Below are 25,465 nucleotides of genomic sequence, written 5' to 3' on the forward strand. Positions count from 1 at the left end.
GTAGAGATTTACTTTGTGTGTTAATGTATTATTTGGGCAACAAGTATTTTTTTCATAAACTAGTATAAATAAAGACAACCTAGAAATCTTCTTGCATTTCTCTTTCTCCCTATTGTCGTTCCTCTTATTCTCAAACTTTTTAGTTTATAATATGTTATCAGCATCCCCAAATGCCAAGTTTTGAATTTAGAGAGGTCCAATAAAAAGCAGAGTTTGGTAGCATCAATCAAATACTTTTAAACATGGTTTCAATTTCAATATTTTCCAGTTCTTGATTGCATGAATATTCACAATGAAGCACGAACTCTAATTTTATGTTGTTCGAATTATATATCTTGCCTTGATTTATATTTCGATTATTCAATTCAATTGCAAATATTGGATTTTGTATTGCTTTTGAGAATGCAGATACAATGCACTTAAAGTTCATACTAAATGTCGAACTTATAGTTTCGAGAGATGCCATAACAATGTGAAGTTTTCTAAGATATATCACTCATGTTGAAACCCAAAGTTCTTAATCAAACAAAATCATGTCTTGAACAAGAATGTTCAAATTTTTTATGTTTACATACGTTTTTTTATCTTTCCATAACACTAACCGCGACCTTGTTCCCTCATCAAAATATCGACCTTAACAAGCTCGATTTTCACTACTTTAGAAGTCTCTAGAATTAATTGAATGTTCATGCAACCGAGGGCTACAAAATATTGAATTTGAAATCATGTCTTCAAAGTACTTGATTTATGCGACCAAACTCCATCTGACAAGAATAACACATTTTGCATGAATGATGTTCCAGGCTCTGACAGATTCACTCCATAGTTATCGACCCCTATTTCAACCGTGTACTTCGTCATCATGTTGGCTATCGTATTAAAAAAAAAAAAATCATAGTTTCTCAAAATATTTCTTTAGAACATGTTTTAAGAACAATTTTATTTAAAATTCAAAAACTTGTTTGGTATGAAATTTAAAATTATTTATAAATTTTAATAATTAAAATGAAAAGAAAATTATCGTACAACAACTCAATTGGAGGGCCGGAGGAGAGAGGAGAGATAAATATGTGAGATAGGGAGAGGAGGGGAGGTGAGAGAGAAAGAGCAGAGGAGAGGAAAGTATGAGAGAGATTTCGGGGGAGGAAGGAAAAAGAAAGGAGAGAGATTTAGGGGAGGAAGGGAGGAGAGAGAAAGAGGAGACATGAATAGGTGAGAGATCTGGAAGGGAGGAAAGAGTCAGATAGCATAGAGGGAAAAATGGGGAGTGAGAGGAGAAGAGAGAAAAAAAATAGTGGAATTGAAGTTTAAGGATCTGTTTGATACTCTCCTTGAATCAAACTTTTAAACTTAAAAATAATTTTCAAGGTTTAGATCTTAAAAACTTGTTTGATAAAACTATTTTAAAAAATTGAACAAACTAAAAAATATAATTTATTCTTTAAAAACATAAAAAAGTGAGTTTTTAAAGTTTTTAAACTTAAACGCACTCCTTTCTTTTCTCTTCCTACTCTCATCTCACTCCAAATCTATCTCTTTCTTTTCTTCTTTCTCTCTCCCTTTATTTTTTTACCTTTCTCGTCTCTCCTTCAATCCGCTCTCTTCATTCTCTCGGTTCTTTCTCTCACTCATATTCCTCTCTATCTCGTCTAATCGTCTCTCTTCTTTCTATTTCCTTCAATCATCTTTTATTTTCTTTCCTCCTCTCCCCTCTTTCTCCCTCTTCTGCGACCCCTTCTGTTTAGATCTTTTTGTCTAGTTTAAGTCGTAAAATTTAAAAATTTTAAATCGCAAATCAATCAAGTTTTTAAGTTTTAAAGAAAATTGTTTTCAAGAAATGTTTTTAAGAAATGTTTTGATAAATGATAAAAAAAAATTTCAAATAGGATACCAAACATGCCCTAAAAATTCTTTAAAAAAAAAAAAAAAAAAAAAACTCTAAAAACTCACTTTATGTGCTTTCTATAAGTAGGTTAATTTTCAAGTTAATTTTGAATTCAGTTTTTGAAAACAATTCTACCAAACAAGTATTGAAGCTGTAAAACTTAAAAAGTTGTTTTGAGTCTAAAAAGTTGGATTCAAGTAGAATACCAAATAAGCCCTAAGTGTGTAATACCGTATTCTATTTAAGCAAAAACTTTCAACATGAAAGCTGATTGAGATCTAGTTTCATCAAACATACTTCGGAGTCGGAGTTGGCTATTAAAATTGCTCAACAGCTTCAACAGCATTGTTTTGTCCATGGAGAACAACAAATTATCGCAGCAGCTGGCGAGACTGCAAGAGGAAAATTTGAATGGCACTCTACCTTGTTTAATCAGAATTAGAAACTCTTCAGTTGCATAATTACTAAAAACATCAATATTACAGATGCCCCGCGACGTACAATTTGGTCACGTACCTGAAAGCTGCGGGAACCTGGAGCATCTAACTTCCACCACCCGACTTGCGTTTCTGCAGAATATGAACTTGGAATTCCCTTTCCTTTTTTCTTTTGGCTAAAAGAAACACACATGAACCTGCATAAGATGGGGAAGTCCAGCACTCCTGCAAGGCTTGATAGCAAACACTAAGGACGGGGAAAAGAACACCACCACTTTTGTTTGCAATAACCAAGCGCCCGAACTTGGTTAATGTACCACTGCACGATTCTGCTCTAAATGAAATAACTGGGGAGGATGAGTTTGATATCCTGAATAACCTGCCAAACCATCCAAAATGATTCCATGTTTATCAAGGTTTCAGCCCAAGACGTTTCCTTGTCTTTCCTACAAATAAGTCCCCGGATTTGATCATGCCTGGGATGCAACCACTAATCGTCACTAATGGGAACTGAGCAATTCCCTCATTCCTCCCAAGTGAAACAAGTGCCATTTCTAAACCAGGCTTATATGTAGCCATCTTGCTTTCATTTCGTCCTCTCAACAATAGCTTCAGGTTCTCGGCAGTCACTTCAGCATGTCTTTGTGCTAAATATCCTTGTTTGATCTCCTGTTTTAATAGATTGTTTTCATTAGTTTAAGACAGATTTTTTTTTTTAATATATGAAAATTTGTAGACATTGATAGTGAAAATGACGAACAACAAAATCGCAGCAAAGGTTGACCCAACTTTTTCACCGGACTCATAACTCATACGGCTGTTACTTCTCGCCAAAATGACATTGAACCCTCACAAAAATACAAAGTCAATATTACCGAGTATAAGCAAAATCTAAATCAGAGCTGTCATATTGCACTGGGGTCTGTAGTCTGTTCGACATTTTGTTCTTGTTAAAAACCGATCTTTGTGGTTTCTAAATTATCTTTTCACTTTAGTATGAGGTTTCTCAAAATAAGAGCTACTTACTGGTGATATTCTCTACAAAACACTGTATCATACTGAAAACTCCCCATTTATCAATCATCCTATTTTTTTCTTGTCTGAAGTTATTTATAAACTGATAATTTTGCTTATTTATAAATTGATAATTTTGCTGCTTATTAACCACAAGACTAGAAGTTTTGTGCATTGTTTCACGAAATAGAAATATCGAACAAAGTTCAGGCCTCATAATATTCCAAAACTTGTTAAACTATGAGAAAAGCAAAATCATGATTGCAGTTCTGCCTCTACCATCAAACAGTTAATTAACTCTATAATTTTTCGGTTTTATAATTAGCTCAGGTGTTTTTAGGCCCCTAGCATTTTATGTGAATCAAACCCTGAATTTTTTCCCATATTTATCCAGCCCCTCAATAGTTACTTACAATTACAACTTGTATACTAACCACTAACCATGACCTAGTCAGTAGTTACATTCCAGATTTGCACTTTTTAACTTTAGGATCCTCGAATTCGACTACCACCACCTATTTGTCCATGGGTAGAACATATCAGGTCCACATGCCTCAAACAAGGAGTTTCTTACTAAATATTGACTGCCAAAAGCAAAAAGCAAAAAATAAAAAATACTAAAAACACAAGAGAAAGATAGGTTTGGCTGACCTTAACATCGGTTATATCTCCTACTGCAAAGATATTTTTATGACCACGAACCCTCATGTTTCTATCAACCATCAATCTTCCTTGCATATCCAAGTCATTCTGTAAAATACTCTCCCTAAGCCATGACGAACCCATTGGTTTAGCCGTGCACACAAAGTGGCAATCAGCTGCGATAACTTCTCCAGAAGATGTTTGAAATGCACCATCAGATACATTGTTCAAATTAACGGACTCATTCAAAAGAACTTCAACATTTTTTGATATTAACCAATCAAGTGCCTTTTGGGAAGCCTTCAAGCCAATGAATTCTAGTAGCCTTGACCCCCTGTGCACAAGTGTCACCTTCTTTTCTGGAAAATCAGTGGCAATTTCACCGGCAAGTTCAACACCAGTAGGACCCCCTCCAACAATCAGGATTGATTCAGCAGAATTGATCTTTTCAAACTCTGGACACAGAAACAGAATGGTGAACAATTAAGATATAGAAGTCAGCGTTAAGTATTGTAGCCTTGTTGGAGCACCTTCACGAAATTAAAATTAAAATTCTATTTTCATTATTTTCCTTTTCCTTTTTAGGACAGAGCCAGGATTTTTTCTTGGGTGTGCTATAGCTCTAAGCTACGTAACCTATTAAAGGAGCCTCCTAATATTGTTTCTCATATCATCGATCAAAATATACATATCAAAACATATTCGGGATAAATGAAATCATTATGAACAAAACTCAACAGCAAGAGTATATTTCATTAATAAGTAACAAATGTATACCTAGTTTTTTTTTTCTTTTTTTTTTTGTTTTGGGAGGGGGGGGCTGGGGTTTGTGGAGACATAAGGAGCCTTCCCTCAAAAATGCACAAAAAGCATACAACATAAGTAAGAAACAAACATGCAATGCAAGTATGTACAACAGAAACTACTTAAGTAAAATCCTAATATAATGAGAATACTTCAAAGACTCAAACAATTCACAAAAATAAAAAAAATAAAAACTCAACAAACTACAATCCTAACTCCTAAATCCCATAACCTAAATTAAGTGAAACACGTTAAGTATTAAAGCTTCTTAACACTTACTCGGGTAGGCTGAGTGGGACTAAATCATTTCAACTACTACTGGTAGAGCGGTTAAAAGTCCACAAATGCAATCTCAGAGAAAAAAAAGTAAACGTATGAGATTTCTTACATGAGTTATGTGGATTTATATGTTAAGTTTAATTTGGAAGTGGGTGAAGTACTAAATGCAATAGCTATCATAAAAACTGACCACAAGCCCACAAATGCAGTGATACTTATGAATCTTTATGTATTACCTGCCTGGTACTGACTGAGCCTCGCAACTCTGGTTTTTGGAACAGAGTCCTTGTGACCAGTGGCTATAACAAGGTAATCATATACAAGCAAACGGCCATCTGTAGTCAATACTTCACGGTCTGTGATGTTAGCTGCAGTAGATGCAACAATCCGCACATTTGGAAGATAATTGCAGTGATTAATGATGGATCTTTTGGCAAATGATGGCTCCACCATTGCCCTCAAGCTTCCCCATGGGATCTCGAAATACTCCTTCCTGAGGTGTAAACAAAAATTTCATTAAAAAGGAACAAAGAATAAAATAACTTGATACGTCAATAATCATAGTTGTATTGATACTAAATTATGCATACTGAGGAATAAGTGGACTGGAAACCAGAAATGACGCAAAAGAAACCATGATTCTTGTTTACAAATAAGTAATCTACAGGAGAAATTGGAAGAGAGCATTGATCAGATACAAAGAAGGACACCTAAAACCAGAGAAAACACATCATCTTAATCATAAATAAGATGTGGACATGTAATAAAACTCAAATCAAGGGGACCATGACAGGTCTTGGTTGTTGCATGTAGGTAGGGAAATGGTAGGTGTCTTTAACATTCCAATTTAATAAGGTATGAGAAGAGGTATTTAGCATGGTCAGATGATGGGGGAGAGAGAGAGAGAGAGAGAGAGAGAGTACATGGTTACATAGTATTTTTACTTCATGTTGCGGCATAAACATGTGCCAATACAAACTGGAAAAAACTGCCTTACTCAACAGTTGCATGACAAAGTAATGCATTTTACCATTCAAAACATTTAAACAGGTCATCAGTGACACCACTTCCTTCTTGTCATCTATCATGTTTACTATCTCCACTGGAGTAATTAATAGACAAGTACACCCAAAAAGCCTTGCGCTGCCTGTTATAAATGATCATTGATCAAACAATTGAAAAATTCATAAAACAAATAGAACAAAAAATTGTAAATACTTTTATCTTAAAAAAAATTAAACAAAAAAGTAATAATATGATAAAAGAATGAAACGAAGTCCGTTGGCGTTTCTTGTACACTCCTGATGAAAACTATTACTAAATAGGCCCTTGATGGTTGATGGTACACCTAGTTTTCTTCCCTTTCTACACTTACATCTATGACAAAACTTCTTTCTCAAACTCTTCAATTGGTGTTTGAGCTAAATTCATTGATTACTATCTTAGAAAGCCTGAAAATCATGAAGATACTTATTTGCAATAAATCTCTGCTCATCCATTTAAACCTTGAATGGTGTTAATATACCTCAGCAGCTGAGCATCATTTCATTTTTTCAAATTATTAGAAAAACCTAAATATTCATCTAACCTTAGGAAAGTTTACAAAGGCATGATTAAGTTAACGAATGATATATGAAGGCTAACTAACCAGTTGAAACTTGCCAGGAGCCACCACATCACATGTCGAATATTTGGTTTCCCACACATAAATTTAAAATATCATTGGTTCAAAAGGTACAAACCAAGATCGTTGGGGCACAAATGCATCCACAAAAGACAGCAAGAGCAACCACAGAAATCACGATGACTTAGATCAGTACCCGTAGTATATTTCACCATTTCAGACTACTTCTTCCAATAATCATGAGCCATAGCCTCCTCAATTCAAACATCTGAATCCTTTATTCTACCGTCATTCAGCTAAATAATAAGCCTTAAGGTAATTCTAACTCATTGCATATTTGCAAACCGTCTCCTTTTTCCGCAGAATCACTGCTTATTCATCTTCAGAGAAAAGGCATTTCCATAACTTTTACTTTCAATCTGAAATCAATTCCATACATATTTCATTCAAATCGGTGCTATCAGGACAGAAAAGAACTGTTGCTTGACATCAAGCACCTCCTGTTCATGTGAATTAGCTGTGTTTGGTATGCAGTCTTGTCAAAACTAAACCCCCCACTGCCTGCCCTTCGTCCAAAAACAGAATGGAGTCTATACTATGCTCAAAATCCGGGCTGTAAATTGTCTTTGTTTTCAGTTTCTTCATCTTATATTCATGCAGCAGTAGGGTTGCACTTGCACCCCCTGATGGTCTCTATAGTGAATTCTTACCGTAGAAGGTATCCTTGCAATTGACTTTTCTAAGATAACTATCTACGGAACCCAACAACACAGAAACTAGAGGAGCACATCATTTAGAAACATCTTTCAAAATTCATGATTTACATTATCCCAATACATCCTTCACCAGTACATCATCTTAAGAAATCATGAATCGCTAGCTTTGTAGGATTGTCCGATAAATATGAGTTAGCATTCATACATGATTTACATTAGCCCAAAGAACCATGAAAATAAAAGCAATACCACTCTTTTTCTTACTAATATTCCTACATCAAACAACACCATAATAAAAGTTACACAAAGGCTCTTTATTTTAGTTTCTCGGTGCAGATAGCCGGGGCTTTGAGTGAAGTGTGCATAGAGAACGGACCTCTGTTAAATTAAAAGTTAGCTTTCTGTCGGCTCATAAGGTTATCATTTTCTCTAAATACACAGAAAACCAATCCAATTGCAAAATCAAATTCTGTGACCATATTCTGCCGCATAACACAGCATAGCATAGCAAATTCAAGGCAATTGATAAAAATTTAAAAAAAAAAAAACAAAAAACAGTGATAAATTCAATTAAAAAAAAACCTACCTAGCATGGCTACTCCTCTCTCTGCACTCAAGTTCGAATTCCCTCCCCGTAGTTTAAACAAGATTAAAGTATTACTCAATGATCGTCGGATGATAGGAAACAAGTAAAGTAATGGGTTTAAAAGCATGGCTTACTGATCAACAAGGACAACATCAGCGCAGAACTGGAGAGAATGGGCTACGACGGAGCCGCCGACGCCGCCTCCAATCACCACCACTCTCTTCCTCTCCGCATCCGATGACTCTTGCGCCGCAGCCATTGAAATTGAGAAGCACGTTGCACTGCACGAGCACGAGTAAAATGGAAACGCTTTCCTCTCAACAAGAAGAAGAAGAAGAAGAAGAAGAAAGGCGAATTAACGAGGAGATTTTTGGTGGTTACAACTTCATTTGCTTTGCTTTGCCAGTTCACGTGCACTGGTGGTATGAGTTTTGGGTGTGTGGTTAAACCAGCTACCAACTCAGCGTTTCAATGCCACCGGTTTCCCATTTTTTTTTTTTTTTTTTTTTTTAACCCCTTTTCCTACAACGCATAGTTTTGTTCCAGAAGCTTTCTCCCCTCCAGGAATGCGAACCCCTTTAAAACTTTATTTACTTATTTACTTTTTTAGTGGATAGATAGAGCAGGAGATTCGGAAGAAATTTTTATTATGGGTGGGCACGATTTGGTTTGATGTAGTTTTGAGTGAAACCAAAATCGAAATTGAAATTTTTTGCAGTTCGATTCAATGCGGTTTCAAACGGTTTCGGTTTGGTTTTTAAGAAAAAATATACAATTTGCAATTTAACATATTAATAAGCCCAATAGCAATAGGAAAAAGACATTTGTTATGTAAACACTTAGCACATTGCATGCAGTTGTGATGTTAAAACATGTTTGTGTAACAAAGGGTGTCCTTTACAATGTTTATCATAAAACAAGTTGAATAAATTTGAATTCATTAAACGTGAGCAAAACTTTCATACTAGAATATGTGATATCATGCTTCAAATGAGTGGGCTTCATTAGATCATTGTTCGACTCTTGATAACAAGATTAGTTCACCCTTGTACATATATGTGTGTGTGATGGTGGTATAAAATAACAAAGGTCCTTCAAGTTAATGAACGAAAGAAAATGATGAATGATGATATTCTAGTGTGGTTGAGTACATACTAAGTGTATAGATTCTAACAAACAATCAATTAAAACATGAAATCTAATATGGACATTTAATTAAATATTTATTAATATTTGCGGTGCGGTTCGATTTCGGTGCGGTTTTCAAAACCAAAACCGAAACCAAACCGTTTTCTATGTTGCGGTTCGGTTTCAAAACCAAATCTGTTTCAAAACCGCAAAACCAAATCGTTCGGTGTGTTCGATTTGGTTCGTGTTTCGGTTTCAGTTCTAAGTGCCCATCCCAAATTTTTATCATGCCAAGGACACGGTTCGATAGACTATATCTCATAATACAATTTGACGAATTTTTAACCAATTATATTATGACATTTAATGTATCGTACATTATTTCTAACCTCCTAAAAAATATCTCGAGAATCGGGAGGGATTGTGATTAAATTTTCAGGCTCAACATTGTGTCATCAATTTTTTAAACCGTTTTTATTGTGCTTTAAAAATAAAGTAAACGTTTGATAAGTTTTCTAAAAGGCTATGAGCATGAAAGAGAGTGAAAAAAGTAAAGCTCAAAACGTATTTTTTAGATCTTGTATGCTTCAGCATTCATTCCCATATCGTTTAATTAAAGGAAAAATAATAAAAAAGATTTTAAAATTTTGAGTTTTAACTATAAAGATAAAATAAAGGATAAAGTGAATAGTACCAGGATTGACTTTTTAGTGTAAAAATGTGATTTTTTTGTTAAAATGAATAATAATGCGAGTATTTCGTTAAAATTCTCTTTAATTAACTGGTTGATTGTAACATCCCGTTCCGGGATTTATTAAAACGTACGTGTGAATTTACGATTTTACCCCTAGATCGTTTTTGTCACGTTATTAGTTGTTGGTGTGGTGTGGAATGTATTGGATTACACCCACACACACACACCCTTTAACTTTCCCGGGATTTCCTCCCTCATTCCCTCACTCTGTCTCTCTCTTTTTCTTTCTCTTTCTCTTTCTCTTTCTCTCTCCCTCCCCGAGCTCCATTATTCCTCTTCTTCTTCATACAAACACACGGACACACATACAAACCTAATCAAACCTTCACCAATCAAGAAACTAAGACCACCATCGTGTTCGTGGAGCTGAGAGGAGTTCAAAGGTGCCATTTTCAGGTAAGAATATAGATGTTTTCACGTCGTTTCAACGAGGTCCGATTATTGCACTGTTCATGCAAACCTAATCTAGCTTGTTTTAGGAGATTCTAAGCTTGTAGATGTGTTTGTGAGGTCCCAAGGAGCCTCGGAGTAGTTCGTTGGGTGAATTTGGACGTCACGATCGTCCTGTGCAAAGTTGGCCGAGTTTTGACCTTGAAGACAGGTGAGATTCTTTAATTTTTAGGCCTTAAAACTAGTCTAACGTTGTTCTACTAGTCCTAGGCTTCATTTTGGTATAAAGAACGTGAAATTTGGTTGAAAAACGAAGGAGAAAACAAGGTTTGAAAATTACCCAGTTTTCCGGCGCCGGCGCCGGCGCCGGAGTCTCGCCGGAGAAGATAGGGGAATATTCCGTTAAGTTTAACGGAATATTCCTAACGGCAGTGGACGGAATCAGTTAAGTTTAACGGAATATTCCGTCAGTTTGACGGAATATTCCTGACGGCGTCTGTTAACACCGTCAGTGTGCAGTGCACGTGGCCGCGCGTGGGGGCGCGTAGGGCCGTGCCTTGGCCGGCGCGTGCGTGGTTCAAAAATTTTTCTAAAAATATATGTGTGATCTTGAGGTTGTGTAGGTCACGTTGGTATATTCATTTGTCCAATTTGAGCAATGTATGAGAAGTTATTACGAGAAGTTGCTTAGGTGCTTTTAAATTAACGTTTTTGTAACTTTGTCGCGTATAGGTGATTCGTTTTCCGAAGACGAGCGTACACACTCGAGGCAGGGGGGCTACGACCCTTCTAATTATCAGTGAGTGGGCTTTTGTTTTCCGTATATACCTATATACATCTAAATTCCCAGAAATAGAATAGAAAAGGTTATTTGTTTTATGCCATGCATCATATGAATGTTGTTTACGCATCATCGCATGTATTAGTAGTGGCATACATATATATAAATGTGTATTTGGTGCTGTGGACGCACAGGTAAGTGCCAGGTAAGCGGTATTCACGTGGTTATGCATTCCTGTTTATTATGCAATCGTAGTTTGAAATGCTTAGAGAGCTCATAATCTGCACCCCCGATGTTAGTGCTCCCGCCCAGGGTCAGGGCATAGTCCTTCACGTGATGTTCACCCGCACCACACGCTCGCCTTGGATCCAAGTTAGGTGCAAGTCTTGTCGTGCAGACCACATTAGGTGGTTCCGACTCGTAGGTGACCCGCGATTATTCGCATAGTCTTCACGTGATCGTAGCACTAGAGCGTATATATATTACACCCAGTCTTGTCGTACAGACCACGTTAGGTGGCTCCGACTTGTGTGCAGATTCAGATGTTGAGTTGAGATTGGAGCTCTATAGGCAGCGGTACATGTCACGTTAGGTGACTCCCGACTGCCAGATTATATGTTATTGATGTGGTTATGCTTGAGCATTTATATTTGAGTATGATATTCTGTTGTGGCATATTCTCAAGCATGAATGGCATATGGTGAGTATGAATGGCATATGGTGAGTATGAATGGCACATTGTGAGCATGAATGGCATATTGTGGAGCATGATTGGCATACCTATACATACGTATATATGTTCATTTTCTGGGAAGTATACAGGTTTTACGGCGAGGGGTTAGAATGTATTTTGCTAAAGAGTTTTCAAAGAACTTTGTTTTTGCCCACTCACGCTTTTGTTTTTGCGCCCCTCCAGGTTCTAGTGGTCTAGAAGGTTCGGTGGTTTATCCCAGAGGGCGTCCCGGCATTTCTGACAGACATTCACCATTGTAGGGTCACCTTCGGGTGTAAATATGTCGTATCTTTTCCTTTTGGACTGTTGTAGACTTGCTCTGAATTGTGTCTCACATACACTAGTACTTTGTATGCTATTAAGTTTTAATTATTAGTACTTTTATATTACCTTCTCATTAGCTTCCGCACGCGCACATGGCTACGTCACCTTCGAGTGACGGCCAGCACGTCCTGATCTCGGTCGGGGTGTGTCATTGATACTGTTGGAGAACGGAAATTTCGATTTATCAAGGGAAGCATTATTACTCACTACAACGATAGTGTATGCTCGTCATATGTTTTTGCAACATGCCATTTAATCCAAGGTAACTTTTATAATTACAGGGGTTCGCAATAGTTAAAAGAAAATGTTGGAGATGGTTTTTATAAGTAATATTATTTATAAAATGTTTTTGCACCACATTTTTATACTATTTTAAGTGGTATTTGATGTAGACAACCACATCATTGGAATTAATTATATTTTTAAATTTAGTTCATTATTTAATAAATTAATAATTAAGAAAAACTAGTTAATTAAATGATGATTGTGGTATGATGGTCTTTCTCCTTCCTTCCCTTGGGTTTTGCAAAATTTTCAAATGATGTGATTATCTATATCAAATGTCACCTAAAATGATATAAAAAAATAATATAAAAATATGGTAGGAATAGTTTATTGGTTGGACAAGTTTGGATGTTGGTCGACTGAGAAAGTTGACAAGATGAGCTCAAAACCAAATGGAAAGTTGAGAATAATTGAGTGCAGTAAAAAGGAAGGCTGCAAGCCTGTCTGCTTCTGGTAGCTGTCACACTAACGCCGGTGACTCGCTGAATCGCTCAATCGCAGACGATGGCCAACAAAATAGAGGGGCTCAGCTTTGAGCAAAGGCATGGGAAGCAAAGGGTTAGGGTGGCCAGGGTCTGGCGGAACAACGACGGACGCCATTCCATCGTCGAATGGAACGTCGGCATCAGCCTCCTCTCCGATTGCGTCAATGCCTATACCCGCGGCGACAACTCTGATATCGTCGCTACCGATACCATGAAGAACACTGTAAGTAATAAGCCTCTTTCTCTCATCGAATCAAATCAACAACAATCGACATGATCATCATTTCCATCCACTCTTATGTTATTAGAGATTATGATTATGATCATAGATTATGATTAGTAAAATGATATCTTCTTATCTAGATTGATAAATTATTTGTAACTTTTCAAATATGTATGAAATATATCCACACGCACTTTTTTACCATCTACATACTCTGCTAATTTTTATTCTTTAAACTCGTCAATTCATTTGATCCGATGACAGGGGTGTGTGGATAGCACCATCGTTAGTAATATGATCTCGTCTTATCTATGCTTGTCCATGGACGAATGAATGAAACTGCTGTGCAACATTTCAACTCTAATGAACTATTGCTAATTGATAACTTCTAAGGCTTATATAGGAACTGATCATGATTTTCAGCACCAAATGTCAAAAATATCGGTTGAAACTGCGGACGAAGAAATTGGTTCCTCAGTTCAATTGATAAAAATAAAAGACGAATACAGGAAAAGAATGTAGGAGTGATTAAAGAACTTAGCAACTAACGTGACTGCTTATGGACCCAAGTTCCAGTTAACACGATGATACGAAATACAATGTCCTACTGACACAAAAGAAAAAAAAATTACGTAGACAATTAGACATCTATGTTTTTTAGTTTTCCCAGTACTGGAAATCTGCTATGTTTACATCATTTAGATTGCTATTCGCCTTTGGGATTTAACCTAGTTGCAACACAGGTATGTGTAAAGGCAAAGGAATGTAAAGAAGAACTTTCAGTGGAGGAATTTGCAGTTCGACTTGCAAAGCACTTCACATCGCTTTACCAGCAGGTAAATACTATGTAATTTAAGCGTTTTTTATTTTTTTTTTTAATTAAGTTTCATTAGTTAATACCATACTGTAGATGAAAAGGAAAAATGGTCGATACTTTTACTGCTGTCGCTGCTGAAACGATGGCTGTAGATGTTATTCTTGGTTGGCTTACTGGTCTTTGTTTTCTGTTATAACTGGTCTTCCTTTGGTTAGAGGTGCATCTTCTTCTAATGGTTTACGGTGTATATGTTATTATCAATAACTGGTGGTACTCACAGGTTCCTCTAATGGGTTAGTTATGAAATTAGTCTTTTCTGGTCACTTTAACTAATCATGCTTTCATCTGGACATCTTAATGTGTATTCCCTATCCTGAAGGCATGATTCATGGAAATGAATTTATATTTCATTTGTAGAAGTTGGTTTCTTTTTTAAGTTTGATTGGTTGTCTTTAAGTCTGGACTTTTCCTTTGCTGTCTCTCTCTCTCTCTCTCTCTCTCACTCTCAAGTGTGAACACGAACACCCGCCCTCTCTCCCATACAAAAAGAGTTTCACACTTTGAATACTGCCTGGTTGGAACTGCTCTGGCCATGTTTTATGCTTCTAGTATTTGCATAATCTAGAAAGAAAGTTGTCGTTTTGAAATATAAAAACGAATTAAAAAAAGGAGAAAGCTTTCTTCCCTGCAACCTGTAGTGGTAGTTTTAGTAGTCTTCCTGAGTGAGACTTCGATAGAGATAGGTGAAGATTATTTGCATTAGAATTGTGTGTCTGCTCAAGCCTCCAATCTTTATTTCCAATTTCAAAGCATGGTCTGGCTATTTGTTGCATTATACATGTTAGGTGTTGAAAGATATTATACTTTGTTTCCACCTTAGCTCCATTTTTCCCACGGTTCCCGTTACGCCTTCCACTCTTATGATGCTAAATTTCCACGAACGCTCATTTTCAATAAAAAGAAGTTTAACGATACGTCTTTACTACTTTTTTTTCTTGGGAAGCCTTGTTTGAGTATTGGTATGATGAGGAGTATTTTGGCACAAACTTCCTATGCCTACTGTTTAGACAGTATTCACATTTTTATCTTGCTTTTCATTTAAAGATCTTTCAAGTTGGCATCTCATGTTTTTGTTTTTTGTAATATTTGTTGTTTGTAATAATTCATAGTTAGTGAAAAAATCCAGTTGTTCTTATTTCTGTAGGTCACTACTGCCATAGTAAAGATTGTGGAGAAGCCATGGGAGCGTGCATATGTAGATGGTCAACCACACGAACATGGTAAGTCTATCTTCTGTCTTGCATGGAAGTGCGGGCGAAGCTATAACATAACTGTATATGATATCGACTATCTAGTGAAGACTCTATGATGCAGGGCAGTCTCGATAAGCTGCTCTCCAGTGGGTAAAATAGGGCCAAACCACAGTAGGAGCGGATTCCAAATAAGCATCAGAGAATAGAGAGATAGAAGCAATAGAATCAAAGTAGCAAGGAAGATTTGAGTTCTAGGGAAATTCCCAAGAGAAACTCTTAAATCTGAAACTGGAATACAATCGATAAAAAAACTGAGTACACGAGCCTCTTAATAGCCTATCTACACTAGATTACATCTGCCTAGAAACCGTAATCCTTTTTTATTAAGAAATCTCATCCAACTAGTACTTACCTAATTAATCCAACTCCTATTAAGATTACTTAATAAAACCTATTAGATTTACATCAAACACATAGGGAAACATGAAAAATAATAAAGAACTAAACTACCCAAATTAACTAGAACCGTAGCCTAATTCCTCAGTTGACCCAAGCAATCTTGAAATCCTTCTGGATGCTCCCCCATCACTTTAGAATCAGAAAACTTGGGAATTTAATTCGCCATATTTCACATGATTATTTGCATTTAGCAATTTTCACCTATTTGCTCCATGTTGTTCCTTCATTCTCTTGTATACTAAGATTGTTTATTAGCAGAGAGTTACCTTAACTTGGAAACTAAACAGCGATAATTGTTGTCTAGTTGCTTGTAGAGATGACATATTGGATGGCATCTCCATTCTTGTTGCCTTAAACTTAAATCTTGTTAGGTTACCATTTTTTCTCATCAAAATGTTGAGTAGAAGTCCTTATATTTAACATATATTCTGAAAATATTTCCAAGCATATTGATTTGCAATGTAGAAACATCTATTCGTTTAATTTCTTTTCTTTTTAATTTTCTTCATCACCGTCTTTGTAAAGGTTTCAAATTGGGATCTGAGAAGCATACAACAGAGGTAATTTTTGAGAAATCTGGTGCACTTTGGCTGACTTCTGGTATTGAAGGACTATCTCTGCTAAAGACAACACAGGTAATCTTATCCAATCAAATTTATATCAAGGTTTTCAAAGTTGAACGCGTCATGTATATCAATGTCATAATCAATGCCTTTGCGCAAAACAAGAAATCACCAATTTTAATTGCTCTTTTGTTTCTGAGAAGAAACCAAAATTTTATTAAGAAGAATGTCATATGTACAATTATGGACAAGGAATCCACTCTCAATTTAGTGCAGCAAAGAACAAAACTCTCTTATCTGCCTCAACTTTTCGTTTAGGTTAACGATCAGACATCTAAATTAAACCCGCAATACATAAATCACTGAAGCTCAGTCTAGCAGCACTGACGACTTGGAGACTCCTTGAACTCTACTGTGAGTGAACCCCAGAGGGGGGAGACCAAAAACTAACTCAATCCAAAATTTCATCTACCCTGAATAATCCCAGAAACTCAAATCTATTTAACTCCATCCAGATGATCTTGAAAACTGCCATGGCCCTTCTACGCATAAGAGTTTTTACAATATTGTCTATTTTTCAAGACTTTAATCTGCATTAGAACCTCGTGACATCCGTTTGGGATCGCCTAACTTGAATGAGTTTCCTTCGACAATGTCTACCTGATCTGTATGGTAAATGGACAATTAAGAAAAAGATGATTGACAATTCCATCCCCAACCTATAAAGAATACACGATTGAGGACCAAGATGATTATACAGCCTTCTTTGAATCTGATTACAAGTATTAACTTTCCCTTTAGCCACCAAAAATGCAAGCACTTGAATCTTAACAGGAATCTTTGCCTTCCAAATTGGATCAAAAGGAAATGGACCCACTCTCACCCCCTGTTATCCCCCCATTGATGGTAAATGTCTCTTGAACATCTATTCCAGCCCCTAACACCCCCCTTGAAGGAAATAGATCAGACCTCGAGCTTTGCTGACATGAAGGCAAACTTTTCCGACCAGTCATTGAGATTCCTTATTCAAGTCTTAACTGTAGGGAAACACAGATGCATCTTAAAATCTTGAAGCTTCTTGATGCCCTTACTGGAGAGTGATAAAATCTGGAAACATAACTTCCAATGCATCAATATCCAGCTACTAATGAGTTATCAAAATTTACTGTTTCGTGGTTTCTGACTAACATGGTATCATCTGCACATAGTTGTATTATCACGCTCATCCATTACCAATTTACTGAACAAGAAAAGGAGACAGAAAATGTATTGCATTAAAGACATTACAAGCCGATGTAATTTGGGAAGACTTTTAACTGCTATTTGCATATTAGCTTGCATGTATGTTCTTTTTCTCTTGTTGAGTTTGTTGGTTGATACTGATGATTTTTTGTTTGGATTCTGCCTGAGCAGTCAGGTTTTGAGGGGTTTATTAGGGACAAATACACAGCTCTTCCTGACACACGAGAGAGGATACTGGCTACAGAAATCACTGCATCATGGAAGTATGCATGTTTTCATTTGGTGATGTGATATAATGCTTGTTAAGTGGTTTTCTAATACTTTGGTTTTCCTCGAGGTTTCTTCTGTATTATAGTCTTCATTGGGTACATTGAGTCCAAAGTTAATTTCCCCAAGTGTTTGGAGAATACAAATCTACGTTACTGAGATAAATTGCATGCAGGTACCAATATGAATCTATTTTTAGCATCCCTCAAAAGTCGATGTACTTCAACGAAAGATACCTGAGTGTGAAAAAAGCTCTGGCTGACACTTTCTATGGTCCTCCAAAGGAAGGAGTGTATAGCCCGTCTGTCCAAAGCACTCTGTTTCACATGGCAAAGACTGTTCTCAAGGGGTATTTCTCTGTCAGCGCACAAACATGCATGTGCTTACCTGTATGACATCTATCTGTTTTTCTATTTTGCATTTTGTCAAATAAAATACTTTTTCATGTTCATGGTTACAGGTTTCCTGACATAGCAGCAGTACAACTGAAAATGCCAAATATCCATTTCTTACCTGTTAATCTATCTAGCAAGGATAATACTATTGTGAAGGTAAGACTCGTACGTTATACAAGTTTTTGCATACAAAATCTATATACTTATTTACCAACAGATTGAATTTCTGTACAGTTTATTTTGATTTGGTTTCATGATTTGTATGATATGAAAGAAAGGTAGTTGGATGAGTATCTAGCCTTTTAGTCTGTACTTTTCTTAAAAAGATGAAGGATCTGAGAGGGTTTCTAAAACTAAAACTAATACTAATCTTCAGTGGTTCTCATCCGTATATATCTAGTATTTGAAGAGAATAAATTGATTTCTGGCTAGTCTGGCTTATTACTCAGCAACTTTCCCAAACCAATCTTTTCCTGCTATTCTGCTTAGTGCCATGTTGTTTTTTAGCTCACATCCCATGTTTCCTCGCAAAGGAGTTCTCCACTGCGGCATGCAGTATAGTTTGCCTTCCTGGTTTCTTCAGCCCTCACCCTTCATAGCCAGTTTAAAGTCTAGTATGCTGGTGGTCTCCGCTTTGTCCAGTAGTTCTGTGACACTGTTTGAAAACTGCTGTTCCTTTCGCCATACTGGGATCGGTATTTCCTGTGCTTTACAGAATTTACATTTAGATCTCGTAGGAAATAGGTTATTCATACAATTGCTAATATTCTTATGTCAAAGTTGTAATTTAAAATTGCAAATCTTCTGTTAGGCATAGACTTCGTAGGAAACTAAATATCTAGACTTCATCATTCGAATAATTTGCAAGTTGATAAAACCCAGCCAGTTATTGTATACAATATACATGTGTTTTAGAGGTCATGACAAAAACAACAACCACCAAGGCTTATCCCGTTAAGTGGTGTCAGCTGTATAAATCCTAGAACGTCATTGCTCTTGGTTTTGCACCAAGTCTTCCGTTAGCTTCAAGTACTCCATATCTTTTCTTCTAGTCTCTTTCAAAGTCTACTTAGGTCTTCCTATACCCCTTTTGCCTCGAGCCACCAGCCACCATCTCATAGTTGCATCTTCTAACTGGAGCCATCTTAACCGGAGCACCTGTAGGTCATGACAATGACGCATCTTTGAAATAAGGGATTAAGTTTACTGAGATGTGTGAAACCAAATCCTTGGTATAACGAAAACATAGAGATGCCAATGGAAGACTTTCAATTGCGTGTGGATTTTTATGGTGACGTTAATCTGTTATTTTATTCTTTCTTTTCTTGGGGTATTAGCCAATGCTGTGTTATCCTTTGACTTTGAACTTCAGTTTGAGGACGATGTTTATCTCCCAACAGATGAACCACACGGATCAATCGAAGCTACTCTAAGCCGTTTCTGGTCAAAGATGTAGTGCTGCTCGCCATTTTTATGCATTTGTAATTGATAATAAAAAATAAAAAATAAAAAATATAGGCCGCATGCAGCTGCTTCATGTTAATTTATAGGGTAATTCACACTTTACTATTTTATATTATCATGATTTTCAAACTTTCATACATTAAATTTTTTTTATCCCAGTGCCATTACCGAAAATGAGGATTTTGAGAGACTTTCATACTTGTGTTAGGCTTTCCGTCAAAATTTCTATTAACACGTGACGTGGCGTCCACGTGTATAATGATTGATAAAGATTATCCTATAATGTATTTTAACAATCTAACCGTTTATCTTTTAGGCTAAAATAGCAAAATTTGAAGCTATATAACCGGTGGATTAAATGGTAGTCGTTTTAGCATTTCTTTGTAAAACCATATTAGTTCATTTTCCTCACTGCAAATAAATATTTTAATGGTTTTAAGTTAAGTATATTAATTGAATGTAGACGATTTGGATCCTTGAAAAAAGTTACGAGAATTGAAATATGTAAGGGAAAGGCAACCAATTGAACATAAACTAAGGAAGGGAAAGAAAGAAACAAGGAGGTAGCTTTAGTTAGGAACGTGGGTGGGTTTGGTTTTGTTAATTTATTCATGTGTATGTCATATGATATGTGGCTTCAATTTATTAATGCCCAATTCACACACTTGCCTTTTCTTAATCTCCTTTAATTTGGTCTACAAATACACAGTGCTAATTTGCTACCATTAATCCTCTCCTCCCTTCCAATTAACATACCTCTCTGACCCCAACTTTAATTAGGTTATGGAGTCCAAAGAAGCAACTTTCTCTTCTCATTCTCCTTCCCTCTTCCCAACCCCAACCACCAGGTAAAAGATAATGTACTTTTGCTCTTCTCTTGCATCATAAAACAGTTGATTTTTTTTTTTTTTTCAATTTACATCACACTATGCAGATCCGAGCTTAATTAAGTTGGCTAAAACAGTATACTTCCTTTATCTACATGCCGTAGTTTAGATAAATTTATTACTCGGTTTCATTACTTTCGTTTTGGTCCCTAACCTAAACCATTCAAGTTAGGTTTAAGATACGTCTTATTAGTTCGCCTTTTCTTTTCTTCTCTTCCTTTATGCATTTGGGTTTGGTCCCTAACCATCAGGTCCATCACTATATATTTGAGCTTTAAATTTTGGTAGATGCATGCATGGGGTCTGTTGAAAAATGAAATAGAAAGGAACGAAGTTGCCCGGAAAATGTAGAAGCTTTGAGTAGTGAATGATTCTTAGGACGAGTCGCGGACTAAGTTGCTCTCTTTAGGACGTTTCGCGGCTCTACCCAAAGTGTGCAAGCAGTTCACAAACATCACGTTGTCCCCAGGATAAAACAGCCCAGAACCTTCTTCTTCTGATAAGTTCTTTCTTGCACAATGAAAGAACTTTCGAACTCACACCCTTTCTATATGTTGCTTTAGAACTCAATTTTAAGAAAAATATATACGCTGTTGTTTCTCTATATTTTCTTCGATACAGGGAACGTATATATATATATATATATATATATATATATATATATATATATATATATATATATATATATATATATATGCAAAAAGATAAAGTATACGTTGCAAGTTTGACAGAATCAGGTGTGGATGCAAATTTCTTCCTCCTTGTTCTTAGACAAAATTGCACCTACAAAACAAATAACACTTTAAGTCAAGGCCAAGAGCCTCACGCGCCCACAATGAATGGGGGGGACTTTGGCTGAAGAACCTTCGATGCCAAAGTTAGAATTTTGAGGGTAAAGTGTTTGGAGAATTTTGAGTGTTTAGCAAAAGTGAAGACCTAGCTTTTTAGAGAAAATGAGGTAGAATATATAAGGCATGGCCGGCCCCCTTGGGAGAGAAGGTGACCGGCCTTTTGTGTGATTTTTGGGTGTAATTGGTAGTTTAATTAGCCATTAATAGATTAATTAGGTAATAAATCTTTTAATTAACTAATTAACATAATTTAAAATGAATGTTTTGGGGATTACCTTGTGGAGAAGATCTGATGAGGGATGGATGAAATAGGTTATAAATAAATACCTATTTGGGCATTTTTGATTTGATTGAGGGATGATTGTCCATTGCTCACATGTAGGATTTTCGGTGTGCCTCAAGGGTAATTTTGTCATTTTAACCCAAAAATTCACATGTCACCTCTTAATTATTTTTGGCTCCACATCAAGGACTTGAAAATCTTAAAGAAACAAAACGGACAAAACCAAAACAGACAAAATAAAAAAAGTAAATATTCAAAACAGAACAAAAGAATGAATGGGGACCTCATCATCTTCTCTATTCAGAGAAGGAATTCCATCCAATTATTTAATGTGAGAAGCTTTCTCACGTTTCAAAGTTAGTGAAGGAGATTACTCCTTATCAAAATATAAGATTAAAAATCAATTTAGGTTATATACATTTAATGGTTGTAATAAACCAAAATATAAAAACTACAACGGACAAAAACATAGCAATTAAAATATTTAAATAAAAACATATTTACTCCAACAGGATCATTCAATATCATTGGTGCTGTTTAATTTTAATCACTTTGTTGTAAAATTTCGATGGCGGTGGATCAAAATCGGAGAAGATGGTGGTCAAAGGACACGGTGGCGATAGTGACCGGAGCAAACAAGGGAATAGGGTTTGCAGTTGTGAAGTGGATGGCGGAGTTGGGAGTGACGGTGATATTAACAGCCAGAGACAAGGAAAGGGGTTGCAAGGCTGTTGAGGCACTCAGAGCTCAAGGTCTTCATAATGTAGCCTTCTCTTGCCTTGATGTCTCCGATCCTTCTTCTATCAAATCTTTCACTTTATGGTTCAAAAAAAGCTATGCGGTACTGGATATTCTTGTAAGCTCTCTCTTTTTCCATTTAACAATATAGATGTAAGTTATTGTTTGTAGCGTAATGAAATTATTCTTATATATTGTTATTCATTTTTTGGCTCCTTACCTTCACGTTAAATATCGTTACAACATGAAATTATCTTTACTTTCACATTAAATGGTGTTACAAAATGAAATTAATATCCCACGCCTAAATTATAAAATTCATAGGAAGGTTACACTATAATTGCCAAAATTTAATTACAGTTCAAAGTTATATAATAATGTTGTTATTACCATAACAAAGGCAATTTCTACATTATAAAGTCATGATGCATTGTCATCATCGTATGTTAAGCATGAACGTGATTACATTACATATTTCAAAATGTGATCCATTCTATATAATCTATATGTGGGTGTATATCTTCAATATTTATTTGTTAGTTGAATTTGATGAGGGACAAAAAAGTTGGTGGAGACATTCACGTTTATAGAGAACAATCATGTCAAAGTGGATCAAATCTTCAGGAGTATCCAATTAGTTGATCAATCAGACTAATAATATCTGGAAATTTCATACTGTAATTAGGAACTTTTAGTGGATATTGATTTTTTTTTAATACAAACGATATTACTATGCTAAGCTACACTTGAAAAAGGGTGAAGGGTTTGAATTCGGTACATGGCGTTTTACATTTTAGTTAGGGTTATATTGTACGTTGATAACTTGGTACATATGTATAGTTTTACGTACTTTTTATATTGATTATAAATTTGAATAAATGAAGGTGAACAATGCAGCTGTGTCTTTTAATGATATCAATGAAAACTCGGTGGAACATGCCGAGACAGTGATGAAAACCAACTTCTACGGACCTAAGTTATTGACTGATGCCCTCTTGCCCATGTTCCTTCATAGCACCTCCTCCATTGGTCGGATACTTAACGTTAGCTCCAGACTCGGCTCATTAAATGTAAGCGATCGAAAAATTAAACCTGCTCAATATATTAAGCTCATGAAACAACGTATGCATGCATTAAACCTCGATCATCAATCTCTCAATATATTTTTGCAGAAGCTAAGAAACCCTAGCACAAAACAAGTTCTAGAAAGCGAAACACTGTCGGAAAAAGATATCGAGGGGGTGGCTAGTTTGTTTCTTGAAGACGTCAAGAGCGGCAGATGGAAGAGCCAAGGGTGGCCTAAAGTATGGACCGACTATGCTGTGTCAAAGCTTGCACTCAATTCATACACAAGAGTTTTGGCCAAGCGATATGAGGGGAGGGGTATGAGTGTGAATAGCTTCTGTCCCGGCTTCACGCAGACATCTATGACTCGTTTTAAGGGCGACCACACAGCCGATGATGCTGCCAGTGTTTGCGTAAGGCTGGCATTGCTTCCTCCTGAGGAGATTCCAACGGGGAAATTTTTTTTGTGGGTTAGTACCAGTAGTGGTAATGTCATACCCTCTAAATTGTAACTGCTCCAGTCGAGTGAGTATTACATTAATTTCGAGCAATTATATTAATCAGTTATGTGTGAGTCTCCCTGCCTAAATTTGTGTTAGAACTAAGAGCCATTACTTATTGAGGCATTTAGATTTAGATGCCATATATATTTTATTATATTAGTGTTGGAAAATATTAGTATTTTAGGTTTTGGATTATTGAGTTTAGGATTTGGCTTTAGCCTGTTAGAGTTAGGATTCGTTTACTTGTCTATTAGGGATTAGTTCATAATAAATAATTGTAATTTGTTATTTAGTTGATACAAGTCACTCACAATACAGTCCCTTCGGATTATATAACCGTCTCAGCTAATTTGTAGTGTTTTCTTTTGTTTCAATTAATAAAGTAAAATTCATAGTTTTTAACTTATTTATACCTTTGCATTCTCTAATTTTTAACTTTTAGCTTTTAGACATTTCATCAACTAACAAAAAAGTTAGTCAAATACACATGTTAATTCCAAAATCTAGAAAGTGAAAGACTATCCGAAAAGGATATCGAGGATTGTCGGCGATGCACTGTAGTTTTGCTATTTCGATGGTTTATCGACAATGCACTGCACTGTGTTTTCGCGGCCATGAAGCTGTAGAATGTTGACGCAGAGGGAGGGGGTCGAGGAATGGGTGTTCTTATTTGGAATTAAGTTGGAGAACTTTGTGGAGTGGTGGCGTTGCAAGCCCCTGCACTCATCTCTCTACTCCATGCCATCAATATTGGGCTGGAATTCGTGGTGGACACCATCCGTTTGGTGTCGGAGGTGGAAACAAACTCGCTGCTTGGGGAAGCTGGTATGCGTTAGAAAGCTTATATGTCGAGGCAATACAGAGCATCATGAGAGGACGGTGGTTAGTGTGCAATACATCTCGAAAGAGGCTGACAAACATTGCTCATCGTATGGCCCGTCGTCTTTGGGTTCGGGGTTTATCATTTCTGGGTTGATGAGGACCGTGTGGCTTATGAATTGTATTAACGATTGAGGGTTCGATTGGAAGTACATTTAAAATGATTGAAAACATTTTGACAAAAGTGTTTTTGGAATCCTTAATAAAAATGCAAGTGAATCATAGAAAAACATTTGAAGTGCTTTATGCAAGAAGCACATAACTGGTTTTGAGTCCCAAAGAGTCAAAAATATTTTCACCACAAGCATTTTTAGTCATTTTAAAAGCATTTCCAAAATAGTCATGAGTAGCGTTGTAATTTTGGCTCGTGGGGCCTTGTTTTTTCTTGCCTAGGCCTTTTCGCACATTGTTTTACTCAAGAGAGGTTTTTCTTCCAACCCCTCATAGACCGAGGGACCGTCGAACATCGCGATCCGTAATGTGGGAATAAAACCCCCTATATAGTGTTGCATTAAACCCATTCTCCCGTATATCGCGTATGAATGTTCGTCTTTCTTTTGAATCAAAGTAGGTCGCAACTATTGTTTTTTAGTCAGTCCCCGCAGGTTGGGGCGAAAGGGGGGGGGGGGGGGTGGGTGGCACCCTTATACAACAAGTCTTTTTTTTTTAGGTTGCAACCATTGTATTTTAGTCCGTCCCCGGGTGCGCG

General features: G+C 36.3%; 2 protein-coding genes across 5 annotated transcripts; one reads left to right on the plus strand and one right to left on the minus strand.

Moving 5' to 3' along the window:
- Nucleotides 1–2,195: 2,195 nt before the first annotated feature.
- LOC137747521 (uncharacterized) lies at nucleotides 2,196–8,387 on the minus strand. Of its 2 annotated transcripts, XM_068487650.1 has the most exons (5): nucleotides 8,122–8,380; nucleotides 6,092–6,208; nucleotides 5,298–5,554; nucleotides 3,988–4,433; nucleotides 2,196–2,991 (listed from the first exon to the last, which is right to left on the minus strand). In XM_068487650.1, exons 3-5 carry the CDS (start codon nucleotides 5,512–5,514, stop codon nucleotides 2,734–2,736), a joined length of 921 nt encoding a protein of 306 aa, XP_068343751.1. In that variant the 5' UTR covers nucleotides 5,515–5,554; nucleotides 6,092–6,208; nucleotides 8,122–8,380; the 3' UTR covers nucleotides 2,196–2,733. The 2 variants fall into 2 exon arrangements, with proteins under 2 accessions (XP_068343751.1, XP_068343750.1); XM_068487649.1 differs by lacking the exon at nucleotides 6,092–6,208 and having other exon boundaries at nucleotides 8,122–8,387.
- A 4,343-nt stretch (nucleotides 8,388–12,730) lies between these two features.
- LOC137747210 (uricase-2-like) lies at nucleotides 12,731–23,948 on the plus strand. Of its 3 annotated transcripts, none has more exons than XM_068487274.1 (11): nucleotides 12,731–13,090; nucleotides 13,834–13,926; nucleotides 15,112–15,187; nucleotides 16,145–16,254; nucleotides 17,596–17,687; nucleotides 17,867–18,040; nucleotides 18,152–18,242; nucleotides 20,331–20,398; nucleotides 22,166–22,427; nucleotides 23,194–23,379; nucleotides 23,482–23,948. In XM_068487274.1, the coding sequence occupies exons 1-11, from the start codon at nucleotides 12,887–12,889 to the stop codon at nucleotides 23,884–23,886; spliced, it is 1,761 nt and encodes a 586-aa protein (XP_068343375.1). In that variant the 5' UTR covers nucleotides 12,731–12,886; the 3' UTR covers nucleotides 23,887–23,948. The 3 variants fall into 3 exon arrangements, with proteins under 3 accessions (XP_068343375.1, XP_068343376.1, XP_068343377.1); XM_068487275.1 differs by having other exon boundaries at nucleotides 22,166–22,412; XM_068487276.1 differs by lacking the exons at nucleotides 20,331–20,398; nucleotides 22,166–22,427; nucleotides 23,194–23,379; nucleotides 23,482–23,948 and adding an exon at nucleotides 19,459–20,320 and having other exon boundaries at nucleotides 12,733–13,090.
- Nucleotides 23,949–25,465: the final 1,517 nt, after the last annotated feature.

This window comes from Pyrus communis, chromosome 10 (genome assembly GCF_963583255.1).
Source record: "Pyrus communis chromosome 10, drPyrComm1.1, whole genome shotgun sequence".
In the NCBI taxonomy this organism is placed as follows: domain Eukaryota; kingdom Viridiplantae; phylum Streptophyta; class Magnoliopsida; order Rosales; family Rosaceae; genus Pyrus; species Pyrus communis.

Coding starts and splice junctions, on each gene's coding strand:
- LOC137747521 (XM_068487649.1), bottom strand. CDS start 8,246: ATGGCTGCGGCGCAAGAGTCATCGGATGCGGAGAGGAAGAGAGTGGTG. Junction 4,434..5,297: donor GCTCAGTCAGTACCAGGCAG/GTAATACATAAA, acceptor TTCTGTGTCCAG/AGTTTGAAAAGATCAATTCT. Junction 2,992..3,987: donor GAGATATAACCGATGTTAAG/GTCAGCCAAACC, acceptor CTATTAAAACAG/GAGATCAAACAAGGATATTT.
- LOC137747210 (XM_068487274.1), top strand. CDS start 12,887: ATGGCCAACAAAATAGAGGGGCTCAGCTTTGAGCAAAGGCATGGGAAG. Junction 13,927..15,111: donor TCACATCGCTTTACCAGCAG/GTAAATACTATG, acceptor TTATTTCTGTAG/GTCACTACTGCCATAGTAAA. Junction 18,041..18,151: donor GCAAAGACTGTTCTCAAGGG/GTATTTCTCTGT, acceptor TCATGGTTACAG/GTTTCCTGACATAGCAGCAG.